At 49.1% G+C, this 27,712-nt stretch overlaps 10 protein-coding genes across 10 annotated transcripts in view; 5 read left to right on the forward strand and 5 right to left on the reverse strand.

Annotated features, from left to right (window-relative positions):
* MCYG_05012 (class V chitinase Chi100) overlaps nt 1-333 on the reverse strand; it is a gene marked incomplete at both ends in the record, with an annotated part of 4,467 nt that extends 4,134 nt beyond the window's left edge. The window contains one exon of the mRNA XM_002847229.1: nt 24-333. Within this exon, the coding sequence (XP_002847275.1) occupies nt 24-333 (310 nt within the window). The remainder of the gene's footprint in view (nt 1-23) is intronic.
* A 1,455-nt stretch (nt 334-1,788) lies between these two features.
* Nucleotides 1,789-3,179, reverse strand: MCYG_05013 (conserved hypothetical protein; the record flags this gene model as incomplete). The annotated part of the gene is made up of 3 exons (XM_002847230.1): nt 1,789-1,994; nt 2,107-2,709; nt 2,771-3,179. 3 exons carry the CDS (start codon nt 3,177-3,179, stop codon nt 1,789-1,791), a joined length of 1,218 nt encoding a protein of 405 aa, XP_002847276.1.
* Nucleotides 3,180-4,365: 1,186 nt separating this feature from the next.
* On the forward strand, nt 4,366-5,268 carry MCYG_05014 (LysM domain-containing protein; the record flags this gene model as incomplete). Its single annotated transcript, XM_002847231.1, has 2 exons — nt 4,366-4,557; nt 4,621-5,268. 2 exons carry the CDS (start codon nt 4,366-4,368, stop codon nt 5,266-5,268), a joined length of 840 nt encoding a protein of 279 aa, XP_002847277.1.
* Nucleotides 5,269-6,131: 863 nt separating this feature from the next.
* MCYG_05015 (ATP-dependent RNA helicase MAK5) lies at nt 6,132-8,495 on the reverse strand (the record flags this gene model as incomplete). Its single annotated transcript, XM_002847232.1, has 3 exons — nt 6,132-7,001; nt 7,055-8,200; nt 8,262-8,495. The coding sequence occupies 3 exons, from the start codon at nt 8,493-8,495 to the stop codon at nt 6,132-6,134; spliced, it is 2,250 nt and encodes a 749-aa protein (XP_002847278.1).
* A 483-nt stretch (nt 8,496-8,978) lies between these two features.
* Nucleotides 8,979-12,654, reverse strand: MCYG_05016 (assimilatory sulfite reductase; the record flags this gene model as incomplete). Its single annotated transcript, XM_002847233.1, has 5 exons — nt 8,979-9,291; nt 9,362-9,651; nt 9,847-11,953; nt 12,093-12,213; nt 12,324-12,654. 5 exons carry the CDS (start codon nt 12,652-12,654, stop codon nt 8,979-8,981), a joined length of 3,162 nt encoding a protein of 1,053 aa, XP_002847279.1.
* A 3,627-nt stretch (nt 12,655-16,281) lies between these two features.
* MCYG_05017 (uncharacterized protein) lies at nt 16,282-16,752 on the forward strand (the record flags this gene model as incomplete). The annotated part of the gene is made up of 3 exons (XM_002847234.1): nt 16,282-16,343; nt 16,385-16,568; nt 16,675-16,752. The coding sequence occupies 3 exons, from the start codon at nt 16,282-16,284 to the stop codon at nt 16,750-16,752; spliced, it is 324 nt and encodes a 107-aa protein (XP_002847280.1).
* A 336-nt stretch (nt 16,753-17,088) lies between these two features.
* Nucleotides 17,089-17,427, forward strand: MCYG_05018 (conserved hypothetical protein; the record flags this gene model as incomplete). The annotated part of the gene is made up of 1 exon (XM_002847235.1): nt 17,089-17,427. One exon carries the CDS (start codon nt 17,089-17,091, stop codon nt 17,425-17,427), a length of 339 nt encoding a protein of 112 aa, XP_002847281.1.
* Nucleotides 17,428-22,119: 4,692 nt separating this feature from the next.
* MCYG_05019 (conserved hypothetical protein) lies at nt 22,120-22,986 on the forward strand (the record flags this gene model as incomplete). The annotated part of the gene is made up of 1 exon (XM_002847236.1): nt 22,120-22,986. The coding sequence occupies one exon, from the start codon at nt 22,120-22,122 to the stop codon at nt 22,984-22,986; it is 867 nt and encodes a 288-aa protein (XP_002847282.1).
* A 1,549-nt stretch (nt 22,987-24,535) lies between these two features.
* MCYG_05020 (proteasome subunit alpha type-4) lies at nt 24,536-25,553 on the reverse strand (the record flags this gene model as incomplete). Its single annotated transcript, XM_002847237.1, has 4 exons — nt 24,536-24,720; nt 24,797-25,215; nt 25,276-25,460; nt 25,530-25,553. 4 exons carry the CDS (start codon nt 25,551-25,553, stop codon nt 24,593-24,595), a joined length of 756 nt encoding a protein of 251 aa, XP_002847283.1.
* A 332-nt stretch (nt 25,554-25,885) lies between these two features.
* MCYG_05021 (FF domain-containing protein) lies at nt 25,886-27,553 on the forward strand (the record flags this gene model as incomplete). The annotated part of the gene is made up of 2 exons (XM_002847238.1): nt 25,886-25,955; nt 26,016-27,553. The coding sequence occupies 2 exons, from the start codon at nt 25,886-25,888 to the stop codon at nt 27,551-27,553; spliced, it is 1,608 nt and encodes a 535-aa protein (XP_002847284.1).
* Between the last annotated feature and the right edge of the window lie 159 nt (nt 27,554-27,712).

Consider the following 27,712-nt stretch of genomic DNA (forward strand, 5'->3'; position numbering starts at 1 on the left):
AGTCTTGTTGCACGCTTTAATACGGTCGATATCATGGTATGTATACCAAGAACTGGTGTTCATGCCAGCGCTGCTGCAACTTGTTGGACAACGATTCATTATCTCAATGTATAGCTTGGAGGAGTAACCTCCGGCTACGACGGCGGCACGAGCACTGGCCAGGTCTGTTGGTTCGGCAAAAGAGGCACTATGGGTTTTAGCAATCGAAAGAGAGGCCAGGTATGAGCTCGCCGCTTCTCTGGCTTCGGCAGCATTGGAATCAATTGCTAGTGCCCCTGGAAGAGACCAGGCAATAGCCAGAGAGACGGCGAACGCTAATGTAGGGTATCTCATGATGAATGTTAACATAATTCGGTAGAAGATAGTAAAGGAGTGGCCATATAAATGGACAAAGGACGCGCTAGAGAGATAACCTATCCGGCACTAATTTTGAGGTTGGGCATAGGAGGCAGAGAAAAAGCCTAGAAGAGCAAGTCACTGGCTGCGTTTGTGGTTTTCCTTTCTAGCGAAAGGCCGAGGGGATTTCTGCTTGTCAAATACATGCCGATGGGATCCCAAACTGGAAGATATTACTCATTAGCGAGACCGCACTTTTTCCATGGTTATAATTCCCGGAGAACTTATCCGAAAAATACATATACTATGTGATTCAGCAGTACCAGAAGAACCATGCACACGCATAAAATACACCGAACGAGGAGGTTGTGCCGACTGAGGTTGCAGTCATCTCCAAGACAGGGAATTGAGCGAGAAACTAAAGCCCATGTGGTCATCAACGTGTTGGTTCAAGCATGTCTGGATATCCCCTCAGCATTATCCCTTGCAACTGCATAATGAGCCATGGGGTATCTAGAATACAGGGACAGGGTGCTTATACGACGAAGGAAGCAGGCTAATATAGCGAGCATAAGATGGTTGATTGATGCCTGCAGCAGAAGAAAAACCGATATCAAGCTGAGGTGAGATACAAATCCCGCTGCATGGATCAACTTTTGGTACCACTTCGGCCGTATCGACTAGACCCCCCAGTAGGTCTGCGCCTTTAAACAGCTTTACCATCGGCATTAGGACTACTTTCGCCTTTTGTGATAGCATAGATCCGCTGTTCTGCTGTTGTTCCATTAGACAGTGTCAGTTCCTTTGGGATATTGTGGTCCAAGGAAGGTTCGGGGACCTTAAACGTTATGACGGATTATAACTAGTGAGTCCATCTCTTCTCTCGATCTTTGATATTATTGGCCAAAGCAGTTCTTTAGTCATCCACCGACGAACTCAACGTCCACTTCAGTTATCATCGTCAATACGACCATCTCATCTGGTTCACCATTTTATTTAACAAGTTCATATCCAATGCTTCCTATTGGATAATGTCATGGCAAACATTGCAACCGCAGGATCAACAGGGCCTGCGGCTACATATGCATGTGATGTATGTACGTAACGTAAACTGCAGGGTGTAGGGTAAGAGGTAGTTCCATTGGCAACGCAGGTAGCTGGCGGAAGGGCAGTCGCTCTCTAGGGTGTTATACTCATTTGACTGTATGTTTGGTTGAAGTATCGCGCTACTGAGAGTTTAGGAAATAGTAGTAGAGCGGTTAAAGCTCGTAAGTACAAAAAAGACTGCCGTTCATGATACATATATTGAAGGAAGAAATACTAAATAATGAATGAGATATGAGTTCAGCTTATAAAATCCACTTTGGCGTCTCAAATACAGGTTCATGTGCAGTTATCAACCCAAATCGTCCCTTGGTCTATTGGAAGCCTTGAATTCTACTTCAGGACAAGCTAGGATTTAAAGATTGCTTCAGGTTTGAATGGGAGGCCGCCAATATAAATGATGCGATCGTGGCCTTCGGGTGGATTTTGGTTCATGTACGCGGCCATCGCAGCAAAGGCATAGGTCTCGGGGTTTTTCGCGATTTTTTCAGTTTCGCTGCTGGGGCTCGGCACTAATCTGGCTTGTGCGGCCCGTAAGAGGGAATCTAACATATCTATAACATAGAATAAAGCATTAGCAAGGGATAGTTTTATGATATGGGTTGAAAACCAGGAAAACCAAGAACAAGCACCAAAAGAGCAAGATGAAGAAATAACATGACATACAATAAGGATCTGACGTATCCCCATTATCCGTCAGATGATACAGCTCATGATAGAGTGTAGCGCTACGAGGCAATATTCCATCCAACTTGGGAGTTCCTGCGCCTGAGGGGTAGTTGGCGGACGATGCGGCATCCGCAAGAGATGACAAGGAATGCGGTTTGCCTGACGGTGCATCAAAGGCAAGCGGGCAAAACAAGATATACCTATTGGCTTTGCCAAAGTATAGCTCTTCGCCTTCGGTATAAGGTATAGGGGGGATGGCGGAGGTTTTGGCGTAATCCATTTTATTTTCAGTCTTCGTGCAGAGCGCACCCCTAACGAAGGCGTAACCGTTATATGATCTCATCCAGTAGGCTGCCGCATCAGCGTACTTATTCTTTTGTATCACGAAAACTTCGCCAACTGTCCAATATTTAGTTACCTCTCCGGTGTTCTCATCTTTTGCATAAGGTATTTCTTTTCCATTCTCGTCCTTGATGGGTTGATCCCATGGGGCATATTCACCCGCATCTTCCGAGCAAAAGATGCGAGGCTTCTCTCCTGGCTTCACAGGATTCCGTAGACCCGCCCCCGCAAGAAATTCGGAGACGCGTGAGATGTGGTCTGTTCAACTAGACAATTAACGGAAATGTAAAAAAAAAAGGTGAGATAAGCAGCTTAGTACCTCCAATGGTTTTCCAGAGTGGCTCGTCATCTTCGTAGATGGACATATCTCTGTTAGCTCGGATACCAAAGAACTCTACCCAAATTATCAAGGACTCCCGATTTGTTTTGTATTCGCTGTATGCCTTTATTAAGGCATTGTGGAGCTGTATGGCCTCTTTTAACCATGTGTCGAGTACGGACAATTTGGAAGCACAACCTCCTTTAAAGTTGCTGTCTGCTTCTAGAAAGAGATCTGATATCTTCAGCGATTGGGAACTGCTGCCATCGCCTCCTATTCGAACTCCGGGCCAGAGGGTATGGTTCAAAGAGTCGGTAGTTTCATCATAGGGACCATATTTCCCCAGTGGGCCGGCTACAGCAGCAGTAATAGACCAAAGCAGTAGCAGTATCAGCGAAAATCGTTTCATTTTGAAGGATGGGATGGTAGAAGGTGCAACTGGTGAAAGGGTTGAACAAGATGAAAACGGCAGAAAAATGTGACAGATATGACTTACTACATAGTCGTTGTCATCATTGGCCAACGAGGGCGATAATTGTCATGTATACTAATAAACGATAATGTGGTTGTTTTCGTATTGGAAGTCGATGGAGTCTGGTTACAAAGTTAAGGTTGCAGGGATAAGGTTGCAGGGATAAAGTTACAGGGACAAGGCTGCAGGGGCAGGGGTCTACCCAAGGATTGGGGGGATTATATTTACGTACATAGTAGGATGAAAGAAACGAGAGAACAAGGAACTGATGATATCCATGAGGGTTTATGTGATAAACGACGGTAACCTTAACCAAGCCTTTGATCGAGTCTTAACTAGCAACAAGATCTGACTAGCCACGGTATGGCATTGCTACCTCCTAGTCATTTCATTTTACTCTCATCTTAATATTCTAGATGATCACCTATCACTCCATGATCGCTATTAGCACAGGGTATTAAGAGTATTGTACTCGAAATGACCGGTATTCCGGCGCTAGGGTACGAAGGAAGCCAACACCAGATACGTATATACCGATACCATGTATGGGGTTTACGGTGCCGGTTTGCCGCTCATGAAACAACGAAATATAGAAACATTTGGGGTGCTAGGGATTCAATTTTCTGGTTGCATGGTACACAGTATATACATTCAAAGTGAGGCAACCATAGGCTAATAAAATAACCCTAGTCATCAGCTGCTGGGATGTCGCAATCTAGATGATGTAGGATCAATATCGGGGATGGTAGGCAGGTGGGCTAGATGATGTAGAATTAAAAATCAGACATATCAAGAGCCTCCACATAATAGTAGCGGGGGGCAAAAAGCGATGGCCGGTTCCAACCATCAACCATGTGGAACATATGTTCGGTTGCATTTTTTAGACTGATTCGTTTAAACCACTCTCTAGGATGAATGGATGCTGTGATTATATAGCCATCACAATGCATTCAATCTTGTCATGGGTTGAAGGAAAGAAATATATAATATGCGCATAATGACTCTCTCAGGGAATACATATATATAAACCAAAACTCGGTAGTCAGCTTTTGCAGGCGATTTGAGCATCACATCCAGGTCAGGGCCTTTATTTACTTGCTCGAGCAGCCTATATACCAGAATTATGAGACTCTTTACCTTATTTTTCACTTCTCTAATTTTCCGCCAGGCGGCTTCCTACCTAGTGTCGCCCCCTGGAACACCTGCCCCCGGGGCTACCGTAGAATGCACAGATTGGGTTCAGCAGTCCTATGGGCTGACATGCGCCATTATTAAACAATTCTACGGTATGAGTGCGGCTCAATTTGAAAAATGGGTAAGTCTATCACCGGTTACTTTCGCTTCTCGACACAACATTGGTTTTGCTGACTGTAAGCAGAATCCCAGCGTCACACAGCTAGGCTCGGGGTGTAATCTCATTCAAGGCCTTTATTATTGCGTGCAAGTGAACTATGTATCCATGACCTTCCTGAGCACAGGACCGCCAACTACAACGTCTCACATGCCGACAGTGACTACATCTCCTACTGGCATTACCACTCCAACACCCACTCAGAGCGGCATGGTAAGCGGCTGCAACAAATTCTATAAAGTTGTCAGTGGAGATAACTGCTACAACATTGCTGCTGCTAATGGTATTACCCTCCCCGATTTCTACTCTTGGAACCCTGCGGTGGGCGATACATGCAGCACTCTCTGGCCGGACTTCTACGTCTGTGTTGGGACCACCAAATCAACCCCTACGAAAACAACTTTTGTTACGAGCACCACAACTCCGACTGGTAATGGCATTGCTACACCAACTCCCACCCAACCTGGCATGGTGGCCAACTGCAACAAGTTCCACCAGGTTGTCAGTGGGGACTCATGTTTTGATATATCCAATGCGGCTGGTATCTCTCTGGATAACTTCTACGCCTGGAACCCAACAGTGGGAAACACCTGCAGCAGCCTTTGGGTGCAGTATTATGTCTGCATCGGCATCCAGAGTTCAGCACCCACCAGCCCCCTATCTAAAGGTAGCTAGTGGGTTGCCAGAGTAATGAAGGGTCTCACGATTCTCGGACCATGATACGGGTATAATGAGTGGTTTCCATGGTCATATCATTTTGCCAGCAGGTTCCCGCATCTTGATAGATAATTTCTCCTGTCAGTGATTTAGTTATAAGTTTTCAGTCGGTATATACGGTTTTCTGTTAATACTGTTACAGCAGGATCGTTCTCTTGATCATTGGCATATTTTCTTTTGCGAGGGTTACTTCTAAGGTCGAGGCCAGCCATTTTCAGATATTTGTTATTCCGTTAACTTAGTGTCAAATATGCCATTCGGCCAAAAAGGCGAGCCCGCACTAATTGGCGGCAGAGAGACTTGTTATATTTTTGACACTTAGTTAACTAACTAGTTAGTTAAGTAGTTAGTTAACTAGAGTTTGTGCCCCACAAAGAGCCGCATGCTTATATCCCAGTTTCTTTTGAGGAGCTTCTAACCTTTAATACTTCATTAAATACTGAATAATTTATCATTTAAACTGCCCCTTATAAATTCACTGTGACCAGATATACTGTTGGTTGAACTCATGTCAATCATCAAGTTCACAACGCCAGTCGTCTGCGCCCCCTTGAATTTGGTGCAGTTGCCGCCCAGGAAAAATATAATAATTAAAGTAGAAATAATAATAATAATAATGACGAACGGTTTTCTAATTCCCTTCTCTCCATTTTAGTAGTTTCTTCTCGGTACACAACGGTATTATATTGCAAAAGCTCTTAATAAGATCCCGTGGTTTATGGGCAATCAGCCAATATTGGCAGCAGGCATGCGTAGTATCCATGTGATAAAAATAATAACATCTAATCACTCTTTTTCTCCAAGTGTAGTGTGATATCAATCTAAAAATCTAAGTTCTCCATATGTCCAAGAAACGCGGGATTTCCTTCGCTCTTTAGAAGAGCGTTGATATCAACCCTTCCAGATGTTAGATACCTCTCACTCACCCCCAAATTGACCCTCTTGGAGAGTAAGTCACGTAACTGTGCCCTAAGTTTCGCTAGCTCAACCTTGGAAACGCTGCTGGCTTCCCTCTCCTTGGCCTGACGACCACCCCCTCTGCCCCGTCCTCGGTTTTTGGACTCTTGTTCGGCAAACTCTTCGCTGTCGTAGTCTACGCCTAGATCTTCAGCGGCGGAACGTAGCCAGTCACTTTCCGAAGACACTTTTTCCTTCGCGAGGACGCATTCTGTTATCTTCTTTGACAGGCTTGCTCGAGGGCGGAGTCTGGTCACGATACCCCGATCCAGATGGATGGAGTGCAGCTGTGCATCCTTTGCAGAAGATTTCCGCTTGTGTGAATGGTGCACCTTGGCAACGAGCCTGGTGACGCCTGCTATTTCTTCTGCGGAACAGATCAGGATAGATTTACCTGAGGCAGATGCACGGGCTGTACGCCCTGATCGATGGATGTACGTATCTGCGGCCCGAGGGACGTGGTAGTGAATTACAAGGTCGATTCCTTGCATGTCCAGGCCTCTTGCAGCGACATCTGTGGCAATGAGGATAGGCGAAGGGTCAGTGGTTGGGGAGGAAAAGCGCTCAACTGATCTGAGCCGGGCTTTTTGAGCCATAGATGAATGAAGGGATAGAGCTGGGAGGCCAAGATTCTGTAGGAACTGCGTCAGTCTTCTGACAGAGGAGATGGAGTTTGTGAAGACTAGAGTGCGGTGCTTGGGATAGAAAAGTAGCACCGCGTAGAGATATAGATCCTAGATTTATTATGTTAGCATGCATGTTAAAAATTGGATGTATAGAGACATACCTTTTCCATGGCAGAACACTCGATGATGCCCTCCTTGAGATTATCCGCCATTTGGGATACGGGGTTTACATCAACGAAGCGAGGCTTTTCGTCCTTAAAATTGAGTTTTTTGAGGAGGTATTCCATCGATTCTTTCTTGTCAAGGAGGTTGTCATGGAAAGATTTGTCGCGTTTCGCCAACTTCTGCTGCAAGCCCTTCTGGAAGGTCGCGGAAAAGACCAGCGTTTGCCTTTCAACAGGTTCATCTTCCTCATCCTCATTTCCATGTACATCATCTGACGTTTTCGCCTTGTCGAGGGCAGAGAGTAACTCGCCCAATTCCTTGAAATGTCCCTCGCTTAATAGTCGATCGGCCTCGTCGACAACGAGAAACTTGATACCCCGTAGCTTGGTGAGTATCTTTGGAGTTGAGCTGACCATGTCCCATAGCCGGCCTGGCGTTCCAACAATGATATCAGCGTCAAGTAGCTGTCGTTGCTGTTTATGCATTGACAGTCCACCCGTGACAGAAGCAATGTATGCATCAACATTAGGAGCAGAGCTAGTAACTTCCTTCAAGTGTTTGACCAGCTGATGTGCTAGTTCTCGGGTTGGCGAGAGGATCAATGCAATAGGCTTCTTCTCCTTTGACGAAGACTTTATGCCACCCTGACCGTGTTTGTTGTTGTTGTTAAGTAAGTATTGTAGAATAGGCAGTCCAAAGGCGAGGGTTTTGCCTGAACCAGTGGCAGCTTTACCAATCACATCGCGACCTGCTAGGATATCTGGGATGGCAGCTGTCTGGATCGGCGTTGGTTTTGAGAATTTAAGGCGCGAGAGGCTGGTCTGTAGCTCGGGGCGCAGGTCCAGGCCGTCCCAGGCAGATACGTCGACCTCTTCCTCCTCTTCATCGGCTAAGACGTTGAACGGTATACTTGGCTGGACCTTGTCGTTATCTTGTTTCTTCGCCTTTTCCTTCTTCTGCTCCTTCTCTTTCCTCTTCTTGTCTGTAGTTTTACTCGCGCCCGCTATGGTCACTGGTGCTGATTCAGTTGCTTCCACCGGCTCGGCATCGCTGAAGCCCTCCCACTCTTCGTCATCATCATAGTCATCCGGCGATTCGCTGCTGTTGTCGACATCCACTTTCTTAATACTGCTCTTCGCAGCCTGTACACACGGATCCAATTAGCCTGGAGACTTATAGTTTAAGGGTCAATTCAATTCCTACCAAGAACTTCAACTGTGATCCGTCCGTGGGCCTGACGATATCCACACCGTCTATTTCCTCGAGGCCATAGAACCCCTCTGCGTCTTCGAGGATGTCCGGCGGCTGGACTGTCTGCCAGTCCAAGGCGTCGATGTTGACCACTTCTTCAGTCGGGGATGTTTCAGCCTGGCTGACCTTGACCCTCTTCTTGGGTGGGTCTAGTTGTTTTGTCTTGCGGTAGCGCTTCTGCGTCATGGTCAAGTTGTCAATATGATGATATTATGTTATAATATGCAGCAATATTTGCTGTCGTTGAAACGCGCAAAAGAGAAAAAAAAAGTTCGACCTTCGCCAAGGATCTTATCTTATCTGATGAACCTTAAATTTTCATCCCACATCCACAATTTTTTTTTTCCCAGACGACACACTAAAAGACTTACTGCCTTCTAGCTTAGTATTTCTACTCGAACAGAAGATATATTTTATTCAATATTGAAGTTACCAAAAGGCAAAGATATCTCACGAGCGAAACATGGGAAAATCTTCAAAAGACAAGCGTGACGCATACTACCGCCTTGCCAAGGAGCAAAACTGGCGGGCTCGTTCTGCCTTTAAGCTGATACAACTCGACGAGGAGTTCGACCTGTTCGCGCACTCGAATCCAGACAGCGTGAGGCGCGTGGTGGATCTATGTGCTGCACCGGGAAGTTGGAGCCAGGTTCTCAGCCGCGTGCTGATTCAGGGGGAGAGCTTTGGCCGGCGGGCCTGGGAGGAGGCGAGGAAGCTGGCAGATGCGGGGGTAGAGGGAGAAGTGACGGGAGGAGGAGGACTGATGCCTCGGAGAGAAGTGAAGATTGTGTCTGTGGACTTGCAGCCTATGGCTCCGTTGGAAGGGATAACGACGTTACAGGCTGATATCACGCATCCGTCGACGATACCTTTGCTGCTGAAGGCGTTGGATCCCGAGAGCGAAGTGCGAGGAGGAGAGAATGTCGAGAAAGTCGAGAAAGTCGATCTGGTGCTGTCTGACGGCGCGCCGGACGTTACTGGCCTACATGATCTGGATATATATGTGCAGTCCCAGCTGCTGTATGCGGCACTGAACCTGGCGATGGGGATACTGCGGCCCGGGGGCAAGTTTGTGGCCAAGATCTTCCGTGGACGGGACGTGGATGTGATATATGCACAGCTGAAGAGCGTGTTTGAACGGGTCTCTGTGGCCAAGCCGCGGAGTAGCCGGGCCAGCAGCCTCGAGGCCTTTGTCGTGTGCGAGGGCTACTGTGGTGTTACAGCTTCTGCTACTTCTGGTACTTCCACCTCTGCGAGGTGGATACCGCGGTTTATAGCGTGCGGTGACCTGTCCGGATGGGATGCGGATGCGTCGTATGAGCTGCCGGCGGACCATGTGAGCCTTGAGCCGGTGCAGCCACCGACGGCACCACCGTACAAGCGGGCACTGGAGCTACGACGGGAACGAGGAGGTGCGTACGGGAGGACCAAGAAGTGTTGATATCCATTAGTGAGTAGTCTATTTACAAAGAAGAAGAAGAAGAAGAATAAGGGGAAGGTCTGGTGCCAGGCTCAAGTAGAATGCTAACTAGTAAACCTCCAGGACGTAACGGTGCTGGTCCTTGAGACGCTCTATCTCTGCTCTAGTGTCGACCTTCCTGTCTGCCTGGCGGGCGTGCAGGGCTATGGCTTCTTCGAGGACAGCGGTGACGTCTGGTACCGGCCACGTCGGTCCACAGAGGTAGAATGACCCCTGCTGGCTGAGATAGGCGTGTGAGATGTCGGTCATGGTCTGTCTCATGCGGTCCTGGATGTAGACCTTGTGCTGCTGGTCCCTGGAGAAGGCACAGGACAGCAGGGTGATGACTCCGGCCGCGGCATAGGCCTCCCACTCCTCGCCGTAGCAGTACTCCTCTCGTTGGTGGCGGGATCCGATGTAGAGCAGGACGGGGCCGATCTCCTTGCCCTCTGCCTTTTGCAGGGCACGATGCTGGACGAAGGCACGGAAGGGGGCGAGCCCCGTCCCCAGGCCGGCCATGATCAGGGGTGTCTGGGGGTCGTCGGCCGGCAGCTTCATCACGCTGGGCTTGACGCTGACGGTGACCGGGCTGCCAGGCTTCAGGCCACTGAGGTAGGTGGACGCCTGGCCCTGCCGCCTCCGGCCCCGACCGTCGACCCAGCCGACGACGACGACCATGAGGGCGACCGTCGAGGGGGAGACACGCTGGCAGGAGGCTATCGAGTACTCTCGACGCTTCACGGGCCCGACCAGACGGGCCAGCTGGGTGAAGGACGGCCTGGCCGAGGCGAACTCCTGCAGCAGGTCGGCGTAGGTGAGCATCTCGACCTCTGAGCGACGCTTGAACTCTTCCGCCCCGGACGGAGTGGCCAGCGTCGCCAGCCTCTCCTTTTCTTTGGCGTCCTCTGCAAACCGGCTGAGCTCCTGGTAGAATCTCTTTGGGGGCCGCCCAAAGATGTCGAGCCGTCTCAGCGCCTGGTGGACCGTCTGCCGCTGCTGCTGCTGCTGGCCGTCTGTGTAGCTGACGAGCTCGTCCTGGTCGAGGCCGTACCACCCGGCAAACTCGTCGACCTCGCCTGCTGGGTTCTCCGGGTGCACGCCCAGGGCCTCTCCTATCTCGTACACCAGCCCCGACCGGCCCAGGTCGAACTCGAGGTGGAAGATGTTGCGGTCGTAGGTCGTGGGCGTCAGTCTTCTGTTCTCCTTGACCGTGACGGTGAACGTCTTGCTGGCGTGTCTGGGCAGGGCCTCCTGCGTGCCGTAGGCCTCCTTGAACAGCAGCCCTTTAACCACCTCGTCCCTCGTCGTCTTTTCTTCTTCCCCTTCTTCTTCTTCCACTTTTACTTCTTCCATCTTGGCTTCCACCACGTCCACCGCGTCCACCATGACATCCTCGCCCAAGAACCGCCTGAAGACGCCCTCCAGCTGCGTGTGGGCAGAGAACTTGAGGTCCACGCAGGCAAGCCTCTTCCCCCGCCCCAGCCTGACCAGAGGAAGAACCTGCCGGAACAAGGCGGACTCTGCTGCTGGCTCTGCGGGCCCTCCCTGCCTCGCCCGCCCAAGCACGCCTACCGTCCGCACGCTCGCGGGCATCACGCCCAGCAGGCCGTCTTCCTCCAGCGGGCACACCCTGGCCTCCACCACGCCCAGCTTGCCCCTCAACGACGCTGCCGCCTCCACCGCCCACGACGCCACAGGGCCAAACACCACCACCACCGCAGAGGCGTCCCCCGGGCCGTAGTACCGGTATCTCTCTGGCTCTGCTGCCTCTGCCTCTTCACTGCCTGTGTCTAAGCCCGCCTCCAAGCCCGTGTCCAGGACCATCGACGGTGCAAGCCTCGCGGCCAGGGCAGCCATGCCACGTCCATAGACCAGCGGCACGCCCAGCTCTCCCGCCAGCTCCACGGCCTCTCCGGCGTCTTCTCCCCCTTCCCCCCCGCGGCCAGCCTGCAGATGCACCACCAGAGGCAGAGAGAGCAGGCTCGCCTGCTCCAGGGACGCCCGCACGCACCCCAGGCTCTCCAGGGGCGCCCTCAACCGGTGGCTCTTTAACTGCGGCCTGCCTGACTGGCCTGACTGGCTTAACTGTGCCTTGCCTTCTGCCTGCGCCTTTAGCTGTGCCAGGAAGCCCAACTCGAGCCTTCCCGCGCCCAGGCGAGTCTCTCCCTGTCGCTCCATCGGAAGCCTAGAAGCGTTGGAAGCGGTAAGAAGTGTGGTTGATGGAAGTCGAGGTTTTTGCTTGTTGCTGCAAAGGGCAAAAGGCTCTCCCTCTTATCTGCTTCGACTTTCCCCTTTCTCTCCCGCCTGGCCTTGCACCTTTTCACCCCCTCATCACGCCATATTTCCCCTTTCGGCAGTCCGCGATGAAGGCTCTGAAGGTGAGAAATTTAGAGCAGGGATGGCGTGCTAGCTTAGTAAGCTTAGTCACAGCCCTAGCCCTGTGCCCTAACATCCATACATACAACATACATACAACATACATAGAGGTAGATGTAGACATAGATAGGTAGATAGGTAGATATAGATAGAGACAAATTAACGGCCGAGGTCCGCACCCCCGTAGTCCACGCGCTTGCCCTTACGCGGAGAGACGCGCCTGCTGGGCGTGCCCTCGGGATGATGGCCGCCTCCCTCGTCCGTGAAGCGCGAGACTTCTGTGTTGGCCGGGCTCACCTCCAGCGGGTGGCCTCTGCCGGTGTCTCTGCCGCCGCCGCTGCTCCGGCTGCCCTCCAGGTCAGACGCTATCAGCACGTCGGCCGGGTCGTGGTAGCGGACCTCGTAGGAGCACTGCTGGGCCGCCACCTCGCTGTCCCCGCCGGACTTGGAGTACTCGCCCCGGTCGGTGTCGATCCTCCACTCTTCATCTTCCTCTCTCTTGCCGCTCATCTTTCTCGTCGTCGTCGTCGTCGTCGTTACTGTCACTGTCATCGACACAGGCTTGAGACGGGTTGGTAGGTGACGGGCTGGCCATGGCCTCGAGTATCTTGCTAGGCGGCTGAGGGGGGTCATCTCGACTGGTTCTGGTGAGTCAAGGTTTGCTTTCTTCGTGGGCCTTCGCTATACCTTTGATGAGTACTTGTTCCTCTCTTGTCTTTCTCCTGCTTTTGTCCTCGCTTTGCTTGTCTCTTCCTCTCCTTCCCGCCTTCAAACTTGCATAAAAAAAAAGATGGCAGAGGTGACGTCATAGCACGTGACTTCCAAGAAACTCTCCTCCCCTTGTATATCAACTAACCATAGCTTCATGCAAACTATTGCTGCGCCGCACAGGGATGAAGAAGTATTCAATGCAAAGGGGTATAGGAAGAGCTTCCATGTCTATAGCTCCCTGAGAAGGGAGAGGGAGCATTCCCATCCCTTGCCTACCCGGTGGCGCAGCCAGTTAGGCAGCAAGATGCCAGGGAGCTTCACCTAGGCGAGGCGGCTCTACGTCACCTATACCCTGCATGCTGCATAGTACCATGTATCTAGATGGCATTGGGAGGAGGATAAAAAAGGTTTGCTGCAGCTAAATGACATAGCTATAAGCCTCATCGCCTTATGTTTTTATTGACGTAAAAAAGGAGATGTCGAGCCTGCAGGTCGAGGGAGGGGTGAGAGGGGGCAGTGACTTGTTTATTTCTCGGGCGTAGCACCGTGCTAGTTGACGGGATATTCAAAAGCATCACTCAAAAGTATTATTCATGCAAGGCTAGAACTACTAGATGCCGATAAAGGTCGGCCGGAACTAAGAGAAGGACGATGCCTAACCCTAGACTCATTATTCAGTCGGCTCAACATGTTGGTTCCATGCTAGTAGATCTGACTGCCACGTCAACAGACAGTTTGACAGCTGCTCTTGCAAAGGGGCCCCGACCGGCGAAAGAGGAACCATTCGCATAGTCCTCCCCCCTTCCCCTCCCCCTGTCTTGTGTCTCTGATCATGAATATCAGCCTGGGGCTATGGTTCATATTTTTTTTTTTTTTTTTGGTTTGACGGCGTAGCAATCATGGAGATGGCTGGCAGGGTATATACCAAAACCTCAGTAATGCCGGGCGTGTGATGTCTCACACCGTGAGATGAAGTAGGCGATCTGCATGGATTAACCGTTCGCACCAGTAGTAGGGCAAGTACTACTGGTGCACACCAAAGCCATGCATAGATCCGTTAGTTATATCAGAGGAGGAGAAAACAAAAAATACGACAGCATAGCCGTTGGATACGACAGGCCAGGAGAAACAAGTAATAGTCAATGCTATCATGTAGCCGATACATTGCGGGCCGCAATGGAGACCGGGGAAAGGGTGAGACTATGTAGCTCCAATGATATCCATCCATCGATAGAGGCGCATAGTAGCCTCAACTCAACATGCACAGCAGCAACCATCAGCCGAACTGTGGAAAAAGAAAATAGAACAGCAAGTGGAAGCCGCATTGAAAAATTCAAGTCAAAAGAAGTAAAAAAAATAAATGCCAGATGAGAAAAGAAAGCCATAGGCCATCGCATAATCATCGCGCATTAGTGTAGGAGTTTGAACTCAAACGCCTCCCAAAGTCAAATCAAAGGAGGCAACAAATACTAAACAAACACCCGCCTTGTAAGCCGGGGGGGAAAGAAAAAGAAAAGAGAAGAAAAAGAAGGGGAATAAAAAAAAAAGGGTGGACAGCTCAGGGATCATCAGCCTGCAGAGCAAGCTGACGGCTGTCATCTCGCGGCAGGAAAGTGGATCCATCAGGCACACACCTTCGGCTTGCCCACCCAGCTCGTTCGAAGGTTCGCTCCGTTGTGCATGCTGGTCCCTTCAGGGATCCGGAGCCGGCAGGATGAAATAGTATATATGTATATAAGACAGGCATCAGCGTTCTGATTTGCTCTTCGGATACATATGCAGCGCAAGCTTCCGCTAGTCCGTTTAAGATCAGCTGAGTAACGTCGACCCGGCCCGATGGATACGTTTGAACATAAAAATTCAATTTCAACGTTCATGCTACAGTAGGTACACCACGGACGGTCTTCCCATGCTAACTCGTCCACTGTGTAACGACTTTGGACAGCCTCGTCGGCTCCGCAACTGTTTTAGAACTGTGCTCTCCGTGCTAAGCAGTCCGCGGCAGGTCGTTTTGTAGTCGGATGGTCTGTAAAGCCCAAAAGTATGCCGTGTTGGAGATGGCACAACGACAGACACAAACACAGGTGAAACATATATGAAGAGCCGAAGCAGCACAAAGGGAGGCTCCTGCTGCGACAAATTATGAATCGGCACACCGCAACTCGAGTCGCAGTGCTTACATTGCGACAACACCATAGCTTGACAGGTATTTCATTCCTGGAGGGCTTGTCATGCTTGCGCAGGAGACAGGCGCTGGCAAGGTCATATTCTAGCGTGAAACCCAGAGCAACAGACAGGTCATGATCCTCGCTAATCTTTCATATTGACTTGCTATTCATATCCACGGTTTGGAGTAGAAGGGGCACCGTTGATAGGGTCTGCCGTCTAACTAGGTATATATGAGTTCATTATTTCCGGATAGGATGGCTAGCAGGAGCTAACTATGGACCAGCAGATGGCTGCCACGTCATGCAGGTTTAGAGAACTCTGGCACACTTGCTCTTGGTGTCATCAAAATCCATGCCATGGTCGATTTGAACCGTTTTATCCGAACTATTGAAGGCAGTTGCCATCATGTCCCCGCCTCCTCTCCTAAATTGCAAGGACTAAAAAGAGGGGTTAATGCATAGATATTGCTCAGGCTAAGTTCATCAACGCCGCAGCGAGCGACCAGCTGAGAATTATGCAACGTCAAAGTCTGTATATCTAAGGGCAATTAGACAGTTGAAGAGGGGGGGGGGCAATCAGGCGTAAGGAAGCATACGATGCATCTAGGCTCGGACAGGGGAATTCTCCCAGTATTTTGCCACGACAAAATCTGGTTTTTTCAAGCGAAAGGATGGTGAGGCAATCAATGCATGTTGCAGGGCATTAAAAGTCAATAAAAGTTGAGGCATTGGATAATATTCCTTGATTCCAGTCGTGGGCGAATATGGGAATCAAAGTTTTCTTCTACAGAAATCAAGTCTCAAGTATTGGAGGGGATGAAAGATCCGGCCGTAGTGACGAAATTTCTTCTCAGTCACACCACACATAAACTGCAGCGGGGTGAGGAAAAGTTTGCTAGACTTGGAAACGAGCAAGCAGAGATCTGAACCCCAACACCCCCCCCAATAGGCAGTGTCAATTGGGTGAGATCACTCAGCAGTAAAGGTGTATGGAAGACCAGTTTTTTTGGAAGGAAGCTGGTCAATTGGTGGCCAGGAAGAGGGTTGGGCAGATCGGATCTAATCCCGTGAACAACACAATATGTGGCCAGCCTCATTGTAACATCTTTTTTGATATTAGAATGACAGGGGAGGATGGTGTGTGAGACCCACTGCATAGTTGGGACGCAGCAGCACTGTCAACCAGATACTTTGACAGAGTAGCACAGCCGACTCCATCTAGAGTTGAGTTTCAGAGAAAGCCCGAAGTGGAGCAGAGATGCAGGGGTTGCGAAGCAGAATAGGAGGACGTAAGGACATACAGAGGGCTTGCGACACCCCGTAGGAGCAAGGCGAGCATGGGCCAAAAAGTTAATTGATAGATCTTCAAGTGAACAGAAGGGTGGTCGTTGGCCAAGGGAGTGTCCACGACATCTGGTCAACCGTGCTAAACCGGATCGCATTTACACAGCATGCAAGGGTGTTTGGGCCAAGTTGCGAATGCATGAGGCAAATGTGAAGTTCTCAGACCACTCCACCCTGCTGGCAAGGCAAAAGGAAGCCAAGGTGAGGAGAAAGCAGGCCGGGGGAGCTGAGAGAAGGCGGACCATCCAAGACCAGCGAAGGCAGCAATGGAGCGAACACGACGGTTGATCATATCCCAGGCCTGCAGGAAGACGGGTATCAAAAGAGATCCAAACGTGCTCTCTGCGCAAAAGGCATAAATATCGCCATCATCTCCCGGGTGTAGAGAAGAGATATCCTCAAGGAAAGCGGACAACAGCAGAGAACACAAACACAATACCAAACACACATACACAAGACAAAAGCCAGACATCAAGTCAAGCAAGCAACACTTCCCCCTTCTTCATCAATACTTCCACCTTCAAAAGTCAAACCCCCAAAGCACCTTTGTCAAAGACTTGATCCACCATCAGGTCTATAGAAGCTATTGCGGCAACACTTGAAACGTCGGGCAAGGGAACAAGTTAAAAAAAAGTACCAAAAGCTTAGTGAGTCCGCATTGAACGTTCCAAAGGTGGAGGAATAGAAGACTGATTGAAGATGGGTTTCAAAAAGAGTCACCATGTGCTTCTACAGCCAGAAGAGATTCCTTTGCGGTGATTGGGCCTGGGGCAACTTTGCCGCCAAGTGCAACCATGAATATCGAATGGGCGAAACCTGCGGCATGAAACTTGTCCACAACACTGAGAACATCCAAGCCATCTGCAAGCTCTGCGAGAAGATCCAAACCAAACACCGCCGACGCAACACGGAGGTCGAGCGCATCAACCGGTGGCGCCGGGAGGGAAGCGTCATGAAAGCATCGATGGAGAAGTCTCAGGCCATGGTCAAGGATTTCGAGCAAGAAATCAACCAATTGGAGCATGAGAGACAAATGAAACAGAGATCTATTGGCAAGTGAGCGCGACCAGGAGCATATGCGGGGGCCAAAATAGGGGAGGAGAGATGTTCCAGCGGAAATAAAAGGTATCGGAACTGTTTTCCAGTGCGTCGCTGATGATATCATGTACTTCAATAATGCTTTCTTTTCCCTTCTTTGCATTTCTTTTTTCTCTGTTATTTTACGGTTTCTCTTCTTTTCTTTTTGCAACTTCTTTCGGGATAATTAATATGGCATGGGGTGGCTTCGGACTAGCAATGACTGCTACAGAGCAGAGTAGTCAGGTAGTCAGTTAGTGGACCAAGATTGAATGAACACTGTTTTAGCGTTGTCACCATATCAAGCTCAGAACACTGACGGCCAATGAATTCTGTAAAAGTTGTATCAAGAGTCGTCTCAGGGCCGGGGGATATCTGGCGTTTAGGCGCCCAAGGGGTTTTTTTTCTCCCTTGGAACATTCCTGTCGTTAACCGCCTATCATTTATCAACTTGACCAGGGCAGCCGGAACACAGCGAGCGGGCCTACGCCGCAGCCGAGCAGCTAGCGCATGAAATTTTCATCTTCAGCGCAAGGGACGGTGAGGACCAGCGAAGTAACTCAAATGCCATGATTCCAACAGCGAATACGTCGATGTTATAGATATTCTCTTCTCTTACTTTCTTGTTCTCTTCTTCCTTCGTTTGCTGTTTTGTCGTTGAAAGAAGAAACGAAAAAAAAAAGACAGGAGAGGCCCGTGACCCTGTCTACGCTTGGCACGCGAACTTTTGGGCACCGATAATAAGCGCGCGCTTAGGCAGTAGGCGCACTTTTTCCATCAAGAAAGTTAAGAACACTTGACATACTCTGCGTATTAGCTGGTTGATCATTCATGGTGGCATTGTTAGGCCTGCTTCCAGGCCACAGTTTGGGCTACCAGAGTCGGACAAAGCGACAAGAGGAATATTCGTTTTAATACTCCCTGGCCTCTGCCTATGGAGCTGCAGGGGAATTTCCTTTCACAACACGCGCTAAATGGAACACTTTGCCCCTGGACGTTTGCGCTCTATTTCGTCACTGAGTGTCGCTAACAGGTCTTGTAGCCTTTGCGGTTAAGGAGATTCAGGCCAGCACAGAACAGGCTAAACGGTTCCGGGACCGTTGTGTTTTGCTTGCCGCCGAACCCCCTGTCCTTACTGCTCAATACCCCTTAATCAACCCAGCAGCTCAACGGCCGTCATGCCGTATGTAACCTGCAGGAGGGAACATGCGTACTGTCCATGAGAATAGTGACGCAAGACCATGGTGGCCTAAATGTGATCGCTTGTCCCTTGGGCGCGAAATCCGACGGCATGCCTAACATCGGCGTTTCTTGCCCCTGTCTCTTGTTTACCCGGCCAGCTTACGCCGGGGTGGGCGATGCGGATGTGCCGAGCAAGAGCATCACTGCGACTATATGTCTTCTGTTCCGCGCAGAGACAACGTCTTATCTGCGGCCTGTTAGGGTTATGGATAGTATCCTCGTGGCGGGTCAGGTAATACGGCCTGAAAGGTAGAATTGCAGCGTTTCCCGCTAGACGGGTTGACCTGTGTGCACTTATAAGCACCTCTTTGACCCGACTGGTCGGTAGGAGGGGCCCTGTTGTCCCCACGATGGGCTTTGCAGCTGTGCTTCCTTAAATCCTGTAGACTATCAAACCGTAACATGCACCCATTAAACGTGCAGCTATAGATGCCGGGCGCCCTGCCAAGTGACGTTGTACTAGTGCTACTAGTACCGGCCACCCGACAGTTCCAGTTATCTTCACGCTGAGAGGGAGCCTGGCTCTCCCGCCGCCAAAGCGCCTCTCTCAGGGTGAGCGCCATAGGATTGAGTGCCGTGAAACAAGGGCCATTAGGGGTGTCGAAGGAGACACAGTCCGAGATACCAAGCCCCAAGCCGTCGCAGCCAACTGGCCCAGAACTCAGAAGTCTTCCAGGGTACGTCGAATACAACGAACCTGGCCAAATGCCAAGAGCCTCAGCGTTCTCATCATCGCGAGCTCCCAAAACGAACGTTGCGAACGAGGCAACGTGGCACCGCAGACTCGGCCACCCGAACGACGAAGTCCTTAGACATATTGAAAAGCTCTCAAATGACATCGAAGTCGAACAGATCTGCCAATCGTGCGGAGTCTCGCGCCGAATTCCTGAATCAAGAGCAACAGCTCCGTTCCAACGTCTACATGTCGACCTGATACATGTCAAACCAGCAGGATATAACCAGGACCAATGGGCTGCTCATTTCTTCTATGAGGTCACCAAGTGGCACGAAGTTGACTGCGCTATATCGAAGTCGATAATCTCTCGTTCTATTAAGAACAAGGTCAAATATATCAAACGGCGGTTTGGCTATAAGGTTCTAGTTATTAGAATTGACGTTGAACGCTCGTTGACTACGGAGCTCCGAGACTGGGCGAGGAACGAAGGGATCATAATTGAACACTTGGCAGAGTATACTGTAGAGCAAAACGGACCTGCCGAACGCTCTAGTGGCATGCTGACGTCTTTATCGCGAACGATAAGGATAGAGGTCAAATTCCCTGAAGATATGTGTTGTGAGGTTATCAAGACTGCAGCCTATATCCTGAACAGACTTCTAACGCCGTCATTAGGGTGGAAGTCACCCCTTATCTGCCTAATGGAGCACCTTGTAAAAATGGGGGGAAATGAGGCCTATATACTAAAGGTAACGTCGCTTGCGCAACTACGAATCATCGGATGCAAAGCGTACGTCAGAAATCCTAGAGTAACGAGAGGAGAAAAGCTCGCTCCGCGTGCTCATATAGGATACCTCATCGGATACGACTCTACGAACATCTTCAGAATCTGGATACTGTATTTAAAACGTGTAATTCGATCTAGAGACGTGGTGTTTGACGAGACCGAGATGTTTAATCCCGATGAGAAGCCTCTGAGACTTCAATTACGCAAGAATATTGAAGAAATAGTGGACGAAGCCGATATTGTAATTGATCACAGTATCGCGGCCCCAGTGCCCTGGGCCCAAATTCCTGCTCAAACTCAACAGGCTCCTACTCTGCCTCCTGCTCCTCTTTCGGAGCCTGCACCGCCGGCTACAATCGATGAATTGTTTCAGGTTGACACAAATCCCCAACTCCAGTTCGAACCAGCTCAAACGCAGCTGGCATCACCAGAGCCGACCCCTGAGCCAGAGTCACAACGACGGGAGGACAGGACCCCTACACCCGGACCTGAGCCTGAGAACGCACAGAGCCCTCAGGTGGAAACAGAACAATTTTGGGCCGCCGAAGAGCAACTCCATGAGGCTGAAGCCCAAACATCCAACCCAGCGCCGCCACCAACGCGTCCGACCAGGCCCAACCTCTTGATTTCAGATGTTCAAGGTCCTCGTCTTCTTTTTCCGTCCACGGCGCTTTCCGCAATCTTGTGCGAGAGGGCTTGTCGCGTCTGACCCCATCTAAAATTCTTCTATTCTCGGTGCGCAGGCCGTCATCCACCGAAGTATGGCATTCTGCGTATTTGGGAGGCCATTAGTGTAGTTGTGGAACTCAGACGAACGCGATCTCAAGTACTGGATCGCCTTAAATATCGTAGCTTGATGCCCGAGTGCTTTTAACTTGAGATAGCGTGGCAAGGCCTCTCTATCGACTTTAGTTAAAAGGACCTCGCCGGTCCCATAATTATCTCGCAAATGACTCTCTAACTGGACTGGATCAGGTCGCGGTAGAGAGGAACGAGCCCAATCGTCGAACGAGCCATGACAGAGATACGCGCGACCACCTCATCAATAGACCAGAAGAAAGGGTCTGCCTCCATCGTGTGCTTGACTTTCGCAGTCAAATGACGGAGGAGTTCTTCTGTCTCTGCTCGCGCTTCTTCTTTTTCTCGTCAAGTGAACGCAGGAGGTTGTTGATTCCTCCTTTGGACTTCATACTAAGCTTCCATGACGTCTGGTTGGCTAAATATAAAACTATGTAATGTGACTTTGCTATTTTAGGCCCGTAAACAACACAGCAAAGCGGTTCCAATTTGTTAACTATCTAATATGAATTACATGGTATATACCTTATAAGCGGAAGTCTCTATCCGTGAAAACTCCGACTTGATATCTCTGTTAGTAGAGGTATCATTACCACGGTTTGGTTGAGCGATTCAAGACTTATATTATATCTCGGCACTTGGTGCTTCGTACAATATATCTGTATGGTTATTCAGCATCAGGCTAACCAGATCGGTATCATTATCAACAAATATGTTTAGTAATACAATAGTTATGGAAGAGGATAGATGAATGAAGAAATATCACGTGATAATACATTTATCCATGGATGGATATTGGTTCATCGCGTAATATTAAAGGACAAATCACTTTACTTTTATATTTAGCGTCTTACTTACTATTGGTCTATAATGAGGTCGCTCTTGAAGCTTAAAAGCCAATAGAAACAAAGGAAACCCACACACTCTTTCTCCTTTGGAAGACACTTTCCCTTCTCTCTATACTTATTTCTCTTTCTATCCCGCCTGTTCCATTTACAACTACATCCACCTTTTATATCTCATGCTGAAGATTTAAGCGTGATCCTTCACGGCTACAGCTACTTTCCATGCTTCGTGCCAAAGATCGAATAATCTATTTCTCTTTCTCTTTCTATTGGCCCTATGTGTTCCTTGCATATCTACTTCTACGTCTTGTGTTTGAAGTTTGAATCATGTCTACACGACTTCGAAATGTCTGGGTCGAGTTTTCTTCAGCGCCCGGCATCACCCAAGGAGGCATATTTGCGGCAGATACTATGACGAACAGACAGTTTCTTAACTGTCTGCGCGTGGCATTCACTGCGAACGGCGGATTTCTCACCTACAAAGCTGGCTCGGCGACACCAATCGAAGTAAATGACCAAATTCTGGAGCATGGAGTTTACAGGCTATCCCCAGTGGTGCAAGGAGAAGCCGTCACCCAGAGCAATGAACGCTACTATATTCGGACACTATCACTTTCCGATACTTCCGGAGACAACGCCTTCATGCGCGACGTAAGACGACGGGATGGTCGCTGTGTTATCACGCATCGGATAAATGTAGAGGCACCAATCAATTGGACTACCTATGAAGCTGCACACATTTTTCCACTGTCACTCTCATCTCTTTTTACTCAGATCGGCCTAAGGAATACTATTGAAGACGACCTTGGAGTTAACTCTCCCAAAAACGGGATTCTTCTCAAATCGGATATCCACCAGCTCTGGGATACTTATTCTATTGCCGTCAACCCTTCCGACAACTACCGTGTGCAGAGCTTCCGACCCATTTCTGTCGACTACCACAACATGGAACTACACCCCGTCTGCCGTGACCCTAACGACCCCAACCATGTTCTTGATGTATTGCTCCAATGGCATTACGAACAGGCAATCCTTGCTAATATGCGGGGTGCCGGAGAGGTTATTTTTGAACATGACTTTCCTCCTGGTACCGATATGTTAGGTGAGATCAGGCAAGCTCCGATGGCGGCAGAGAGAATGGAGGCAGAACTTTTTGGCCGTTTATATGGATATGGCGAGGAATCGATGATGTAATATAAGGCCCCACCAACTAGTAATCGTATTATGATGTGAAAGACTCTGCCTACTTTTCAGGAACACTGTATTTATAAATATCGTATAGAAGGCGTGCTAAGTGGGGCAAAACTGGTGGGATGAAGTTGATTGATAAGCCGCTCGACTTCAACTTCCGACTCGGCATTGGAGACTCTCAAGATTCGTATAAAGGCTGCTGCTAGCTGGGCTATCCAGCGAAGGCTCAGATAGCTCTGCATTACTCTTCTATCATATCACCCAAGGTCAGATGTTTCGATTAGTTGCGACTCCAATGGCCCTCGCTACCTCCTACCCGCCAGAGCTCTCTCTAGAGCAGAAACAACATCTAGTTGCTACCATAAAGGACTGGTGTATACACCACGGCCTTGCTGTTAGGCCTCCTCCGGCGTTTATACAAGGTACATCGGATTTGCAGGGCGTCCTGGTGACCAATACTCCAGTGACACTTTTCCTAGTCTATTTCCCTGGTCTTGCTACGAGTGTGTAGTTTCTGTGTAGAAAACTGTCAAAAATATAACAAGTCTCTCTGCCTCCAATCAGCGCGGGCTCGCCTTTTTGGCCGAATGGCATATTTGACAAAAACATACAATCAGCTATATGCCTCGATAACTGGGAATGTAGACTGGTTGGGGGAGATAATCGAGGAGTAAGCCTGACCTACATCCTTTCTACTGGCCATATTTCGGCCCTGTTACATAGCCGGTCATTAAATATTCATTCCTTTGGTAGACTCGTCGACGTAGATGATTTTGTGGCTGGTCTCTGGAAAGTTGTCATGTCGGGTCACGTGACCTATTAGGTAATGCCACGTGAGGGCTCCTTGCCTTCAAGAAGGGGTCGAAAGTGCGTATTTGTGGGTCTGCTGTAAATTACATGATTGGTTCAATCTTGAGCATTTGATTGGATACTTGCAACCTTGCATAAGTAGTGGCTTGGCAGCTTAGTCATCTTACCCCGTCAAAATGTTTGAATGGCAATGCTTAGTCATCAGATCACGTGATATATTTTCTTCCGTATCTATATTGAATATATTCGTTCCATTACTTATAGATAGCTCTGCTAGCTATAGGAGAAAGCTTAAGCTTTTGACTTGCCTAGTAGGTTTCCTCTTCGATCTATGGAGCCCTTAGCTAGTTGAGTAGAACTACCTTTGGCCGTTAACAAACGCCTTGTATACAGTATAAACAGCTCTAGCCCTCTTGATGCCTGATCTGAGCACATATATTTTAGATCATACTAATTAAACGCTTCAACCGAGTTTGGCAATGTTGGTGGAGTTGGGACTAGAGCATATATTTAAACACCTAATTATGTTAAACATTAAGCTATGGTTATAATACTTGTATATTCATAGCTGTAGAGCAGTCTTGTCTCTTCGGTAGGATGGGCAGACCTGTGTAGATTGACTACGCTACATAGGAAAAAGAAAATAGCTCGATATAATATATAAATAGGGAGAGGCTGCGTGGAATTGTGCTATAAGTTAATATGGTTGGACAAATATGTCCACTGGATAGCAAACACGGAACGCCGTCTCGTCGTTGCAGTAGAAAGTGCTTGTAATCGAAAGATGTGGCCAGCCGCTTTATCCGGTTTCCCGGTCGTCAGGCTTAGCAAGGTCATGCTCCTTGAGAAGTGCATCGATCTCATCGGCTCCCCATAGGTGATGATAGATCTTACCGTCCTTCGTCTTCCCGACAGTGGCAAATTCAACTAAGGTTTATCATGTTAGGTTAGACTTAGTTACGTTCAAAGGTAGGCCGAATGCCATAGATCATTATAGACTTACTCTTTTCACTGCTCAGTTTGGTGGAATCCATTGTCTTGCTCAGCACCTTGACAGCCATGCCGCATGCCTCCTTCAGATCACAATCCTCTTTGTAGTCCTGTTTCAAGAGACTCTGTGCGCTAGCATTGTTGGCGCCGACACTAGTAGCCTTCCATCCCCCGTAGTTGCCGCTAGGATTGCTCTGGTATAGTTGGAACTGCCGAAGAGGGTCATAGCCAGCATAGATAAAGGAGACACCAAACGGTCGCAGGCCACCGTGTTGGGTGTAGCCTTGTTTTAGGTCACATAGTCGACGTACCAGCTGCTCGCATGGGATCTCTTCGTTGTACGTTAACAGATATCGTTGAGCAGCTTGGCGGGCATAGTTGATGAGTATATTTGCATCGGCGGTCATCCCAGCAACAGCGCATATCATATTACTGTAGCATTGTTAGCGATAACAAAGTAAGTATAGATTATCCATGCTAAATGCAACTGACTCGTTCAAGATGTAGAGTTTCTCCGCAGAGGTGTCTTGCTCCAGGAGCTTGCTGGTGACCTTCCGCTCTGCCGCGAGAACTATCCCATCCTTGGCTAGGATGCCTAGAGCAGTTCCAGCGTGGGAGATGGCCTCTAGAGCATACTCAACTTGGTAGAGACGGCCCTCTGGCGAGAAAATCGTTGTCTACCACCGGTAGAGCAGTTAGCTGGGGAGAATTTACCACGCAAGCTGGAGGGTTGTGGCCGTACGTACCCTGGAGTCGTATCTCCGCGCCATTTGTCCTTTATCAAGTGCAAGCCAAAAGGTTTCCTATGCTGCCTAACTCCAAATTATCAATCGCGGTTCATAGACAGAGAATATCTCCCTTGCTCTTCGTTGCTGAGTATGTGTTGTTGTTGTTGTCCCGGTGAAGTCAAGAAAGCAACTTTTAGGCACACCAAAAGCATCGTAACCAAGTGGGAAGAAGCTTGGACCAATCAGGCGCAGCCGCAGAACTTCACAACAAAAAGCCTGAGATAAACCATTATCGGGAAAGGGAGAACAGCGGTGCAAGAGCAAGGAAAAGCGCCTACTTAGACGTCGATTAGTTTGTGTATAGACGGAGTACCATGCTAAAGTCAACTTATACTCCAGCACCCGCCTTACCACCGGGATGGACTGAGCACAAAGCCCCCTCAGGTAGAGAAAGACAAGGCATCTTACCACCACTCAATGGCCTACACTGACAGTTACGGTTAGGGCATCGCTACTATTATAATTCTGAGACCAAGCAGTCGACATACAGACGGCCGGTCGAAGAGACTCTCCCCGTACAAGTTGCTGTGCCGGCTGCGTTGCCGTCATATCCACTGCCCTTCCAAGTACCCATTCATACAGCACGAGGATTTGACCCGAACTTCCAAGGGGCCCCTAGGACTGGAAATGTACATAGAAAACACCGTCACCCCGAAGATCGACCAAAGACCAAACACGCTATACCCGGATGCGCACCGTGGGTTCTTGTGAAGACAAGATTGGGCCGTAGATTTGTCCATAACCCAGAGACAAACGAGAGTTTTTGGAAATATCCAGCGGATGTGATAAAAGGCGTAGTGGAGTATGATCGTTTTGAGCGAGAGGCCCGAGAAAGAAGTGAGAAAGAGGAGGAGGGGACGCAGGGGGTAGAAAATGAATCTGACCACACACCACAGCCAACCCCAGAAGACGCCGATACGCCTGAGAGGAGGGACTCGGACAGCGAGTATGAGGAAGTAGAGGTGACAGATGATGAAGAGGATGCTCCCTCAAAGCGGCTCAAGGCCGATGAGGAGATTAACGGCCATGTTGAATTCAATGAGGATGATATTGAGTATCAACTTGCTGCCATGGCAGGTGATTACGCAGATGATGCCGGCGAATACGATGGGCCCCATGAAGGTGATTGGCAAGAAAATATGGAGGAGGCACCGCTATCTGAAGCGGATACTGTCACCCTGTTCCGAGACTTGCTAGATGACTTCCGAATAAGCCCATACACCCCTTGGGAAAATATAATTGAAGAAGGGAAAATAATCTTTGACCCAAGGTACACAGTTCTGCCGAATATGAAATCAAGGCGAGAGGTTTGGTCAAACTGGAGCCGTGACCGAATTCACGAACACAAGGAGAGGAAGAAAAAAGAGCAACTGGCCAACCCTCGAATTGGGTACTTTGCTTTTTTACACGAACACGCTACCCCAAAACTTTACTGGCCTGAGTTTAAGCGGAAATATCGAAAGGAACCGGATATGAAAGATGGTCGGATGCCAGAAAAGGAGAAAGAAAAGCACTACCGTGATCATGTTGCAAGGCTGAAGCTGCCAGAGAGTACCCGGAAGTCCGATCTTTCGATGCTGCTGAAATCCATTCCGCTATCTTCCCTACATAGGTCAACGTCAGTTGATTCTCTGCCGCAGCAGATTTTATGTGATCTTCGATACATATCTCTTCCTACACAAATCCGGGACGAGCTCATTGAGTCTTATATCCTTACACTTCCTCCTGCACCCGAGCAACCAGACATCCAGGACGCAGAGGAGGAAGAAGAGCGCCTAAAGAAAGAACAAGAACGACGGATGCGAGAAAAAGCTTTACATGATCGTGAAATTAGAGTGCAGGAAGAAAAACGAAAACAACGAAGAGCTGTGATACAGGGCAAAGATTCCCTTCGCCAGGAAGATGCAGAAATTCAAAGGGCTATGAGGATAGGTAGGGAAGGCTTAAAAAGCTATATTGATGATGCCGCGCCAGATACATAGCAGCCTAGCTACGCATGAGCATGTATATGTGTCATACATTTTGATTAGACATTACAGCTGCACTCTCTTACATCAAGGAGTAAAATAACTGGTGCAAATTAAATATAGGGTATCTTTGCAGTAGGGACTTATTACGAATAAATTCAAATATTTATGTCT

The sequence above is a fragment of the Microsporum canis genome, genomic scaffold (genome assembly GCF_000151145.1).
Source record: "Microsporum canis CBS 113480 supercont1.4 genomic scaffold, whole genome shotgun sequence".
Classification (NCBI taxonomy): Eukaryota; Fungi; Ascomycota; class Eurotiomycetes; order Onygenales; family Arthrodermataceae; genus Microsporum; species Microsporum canis.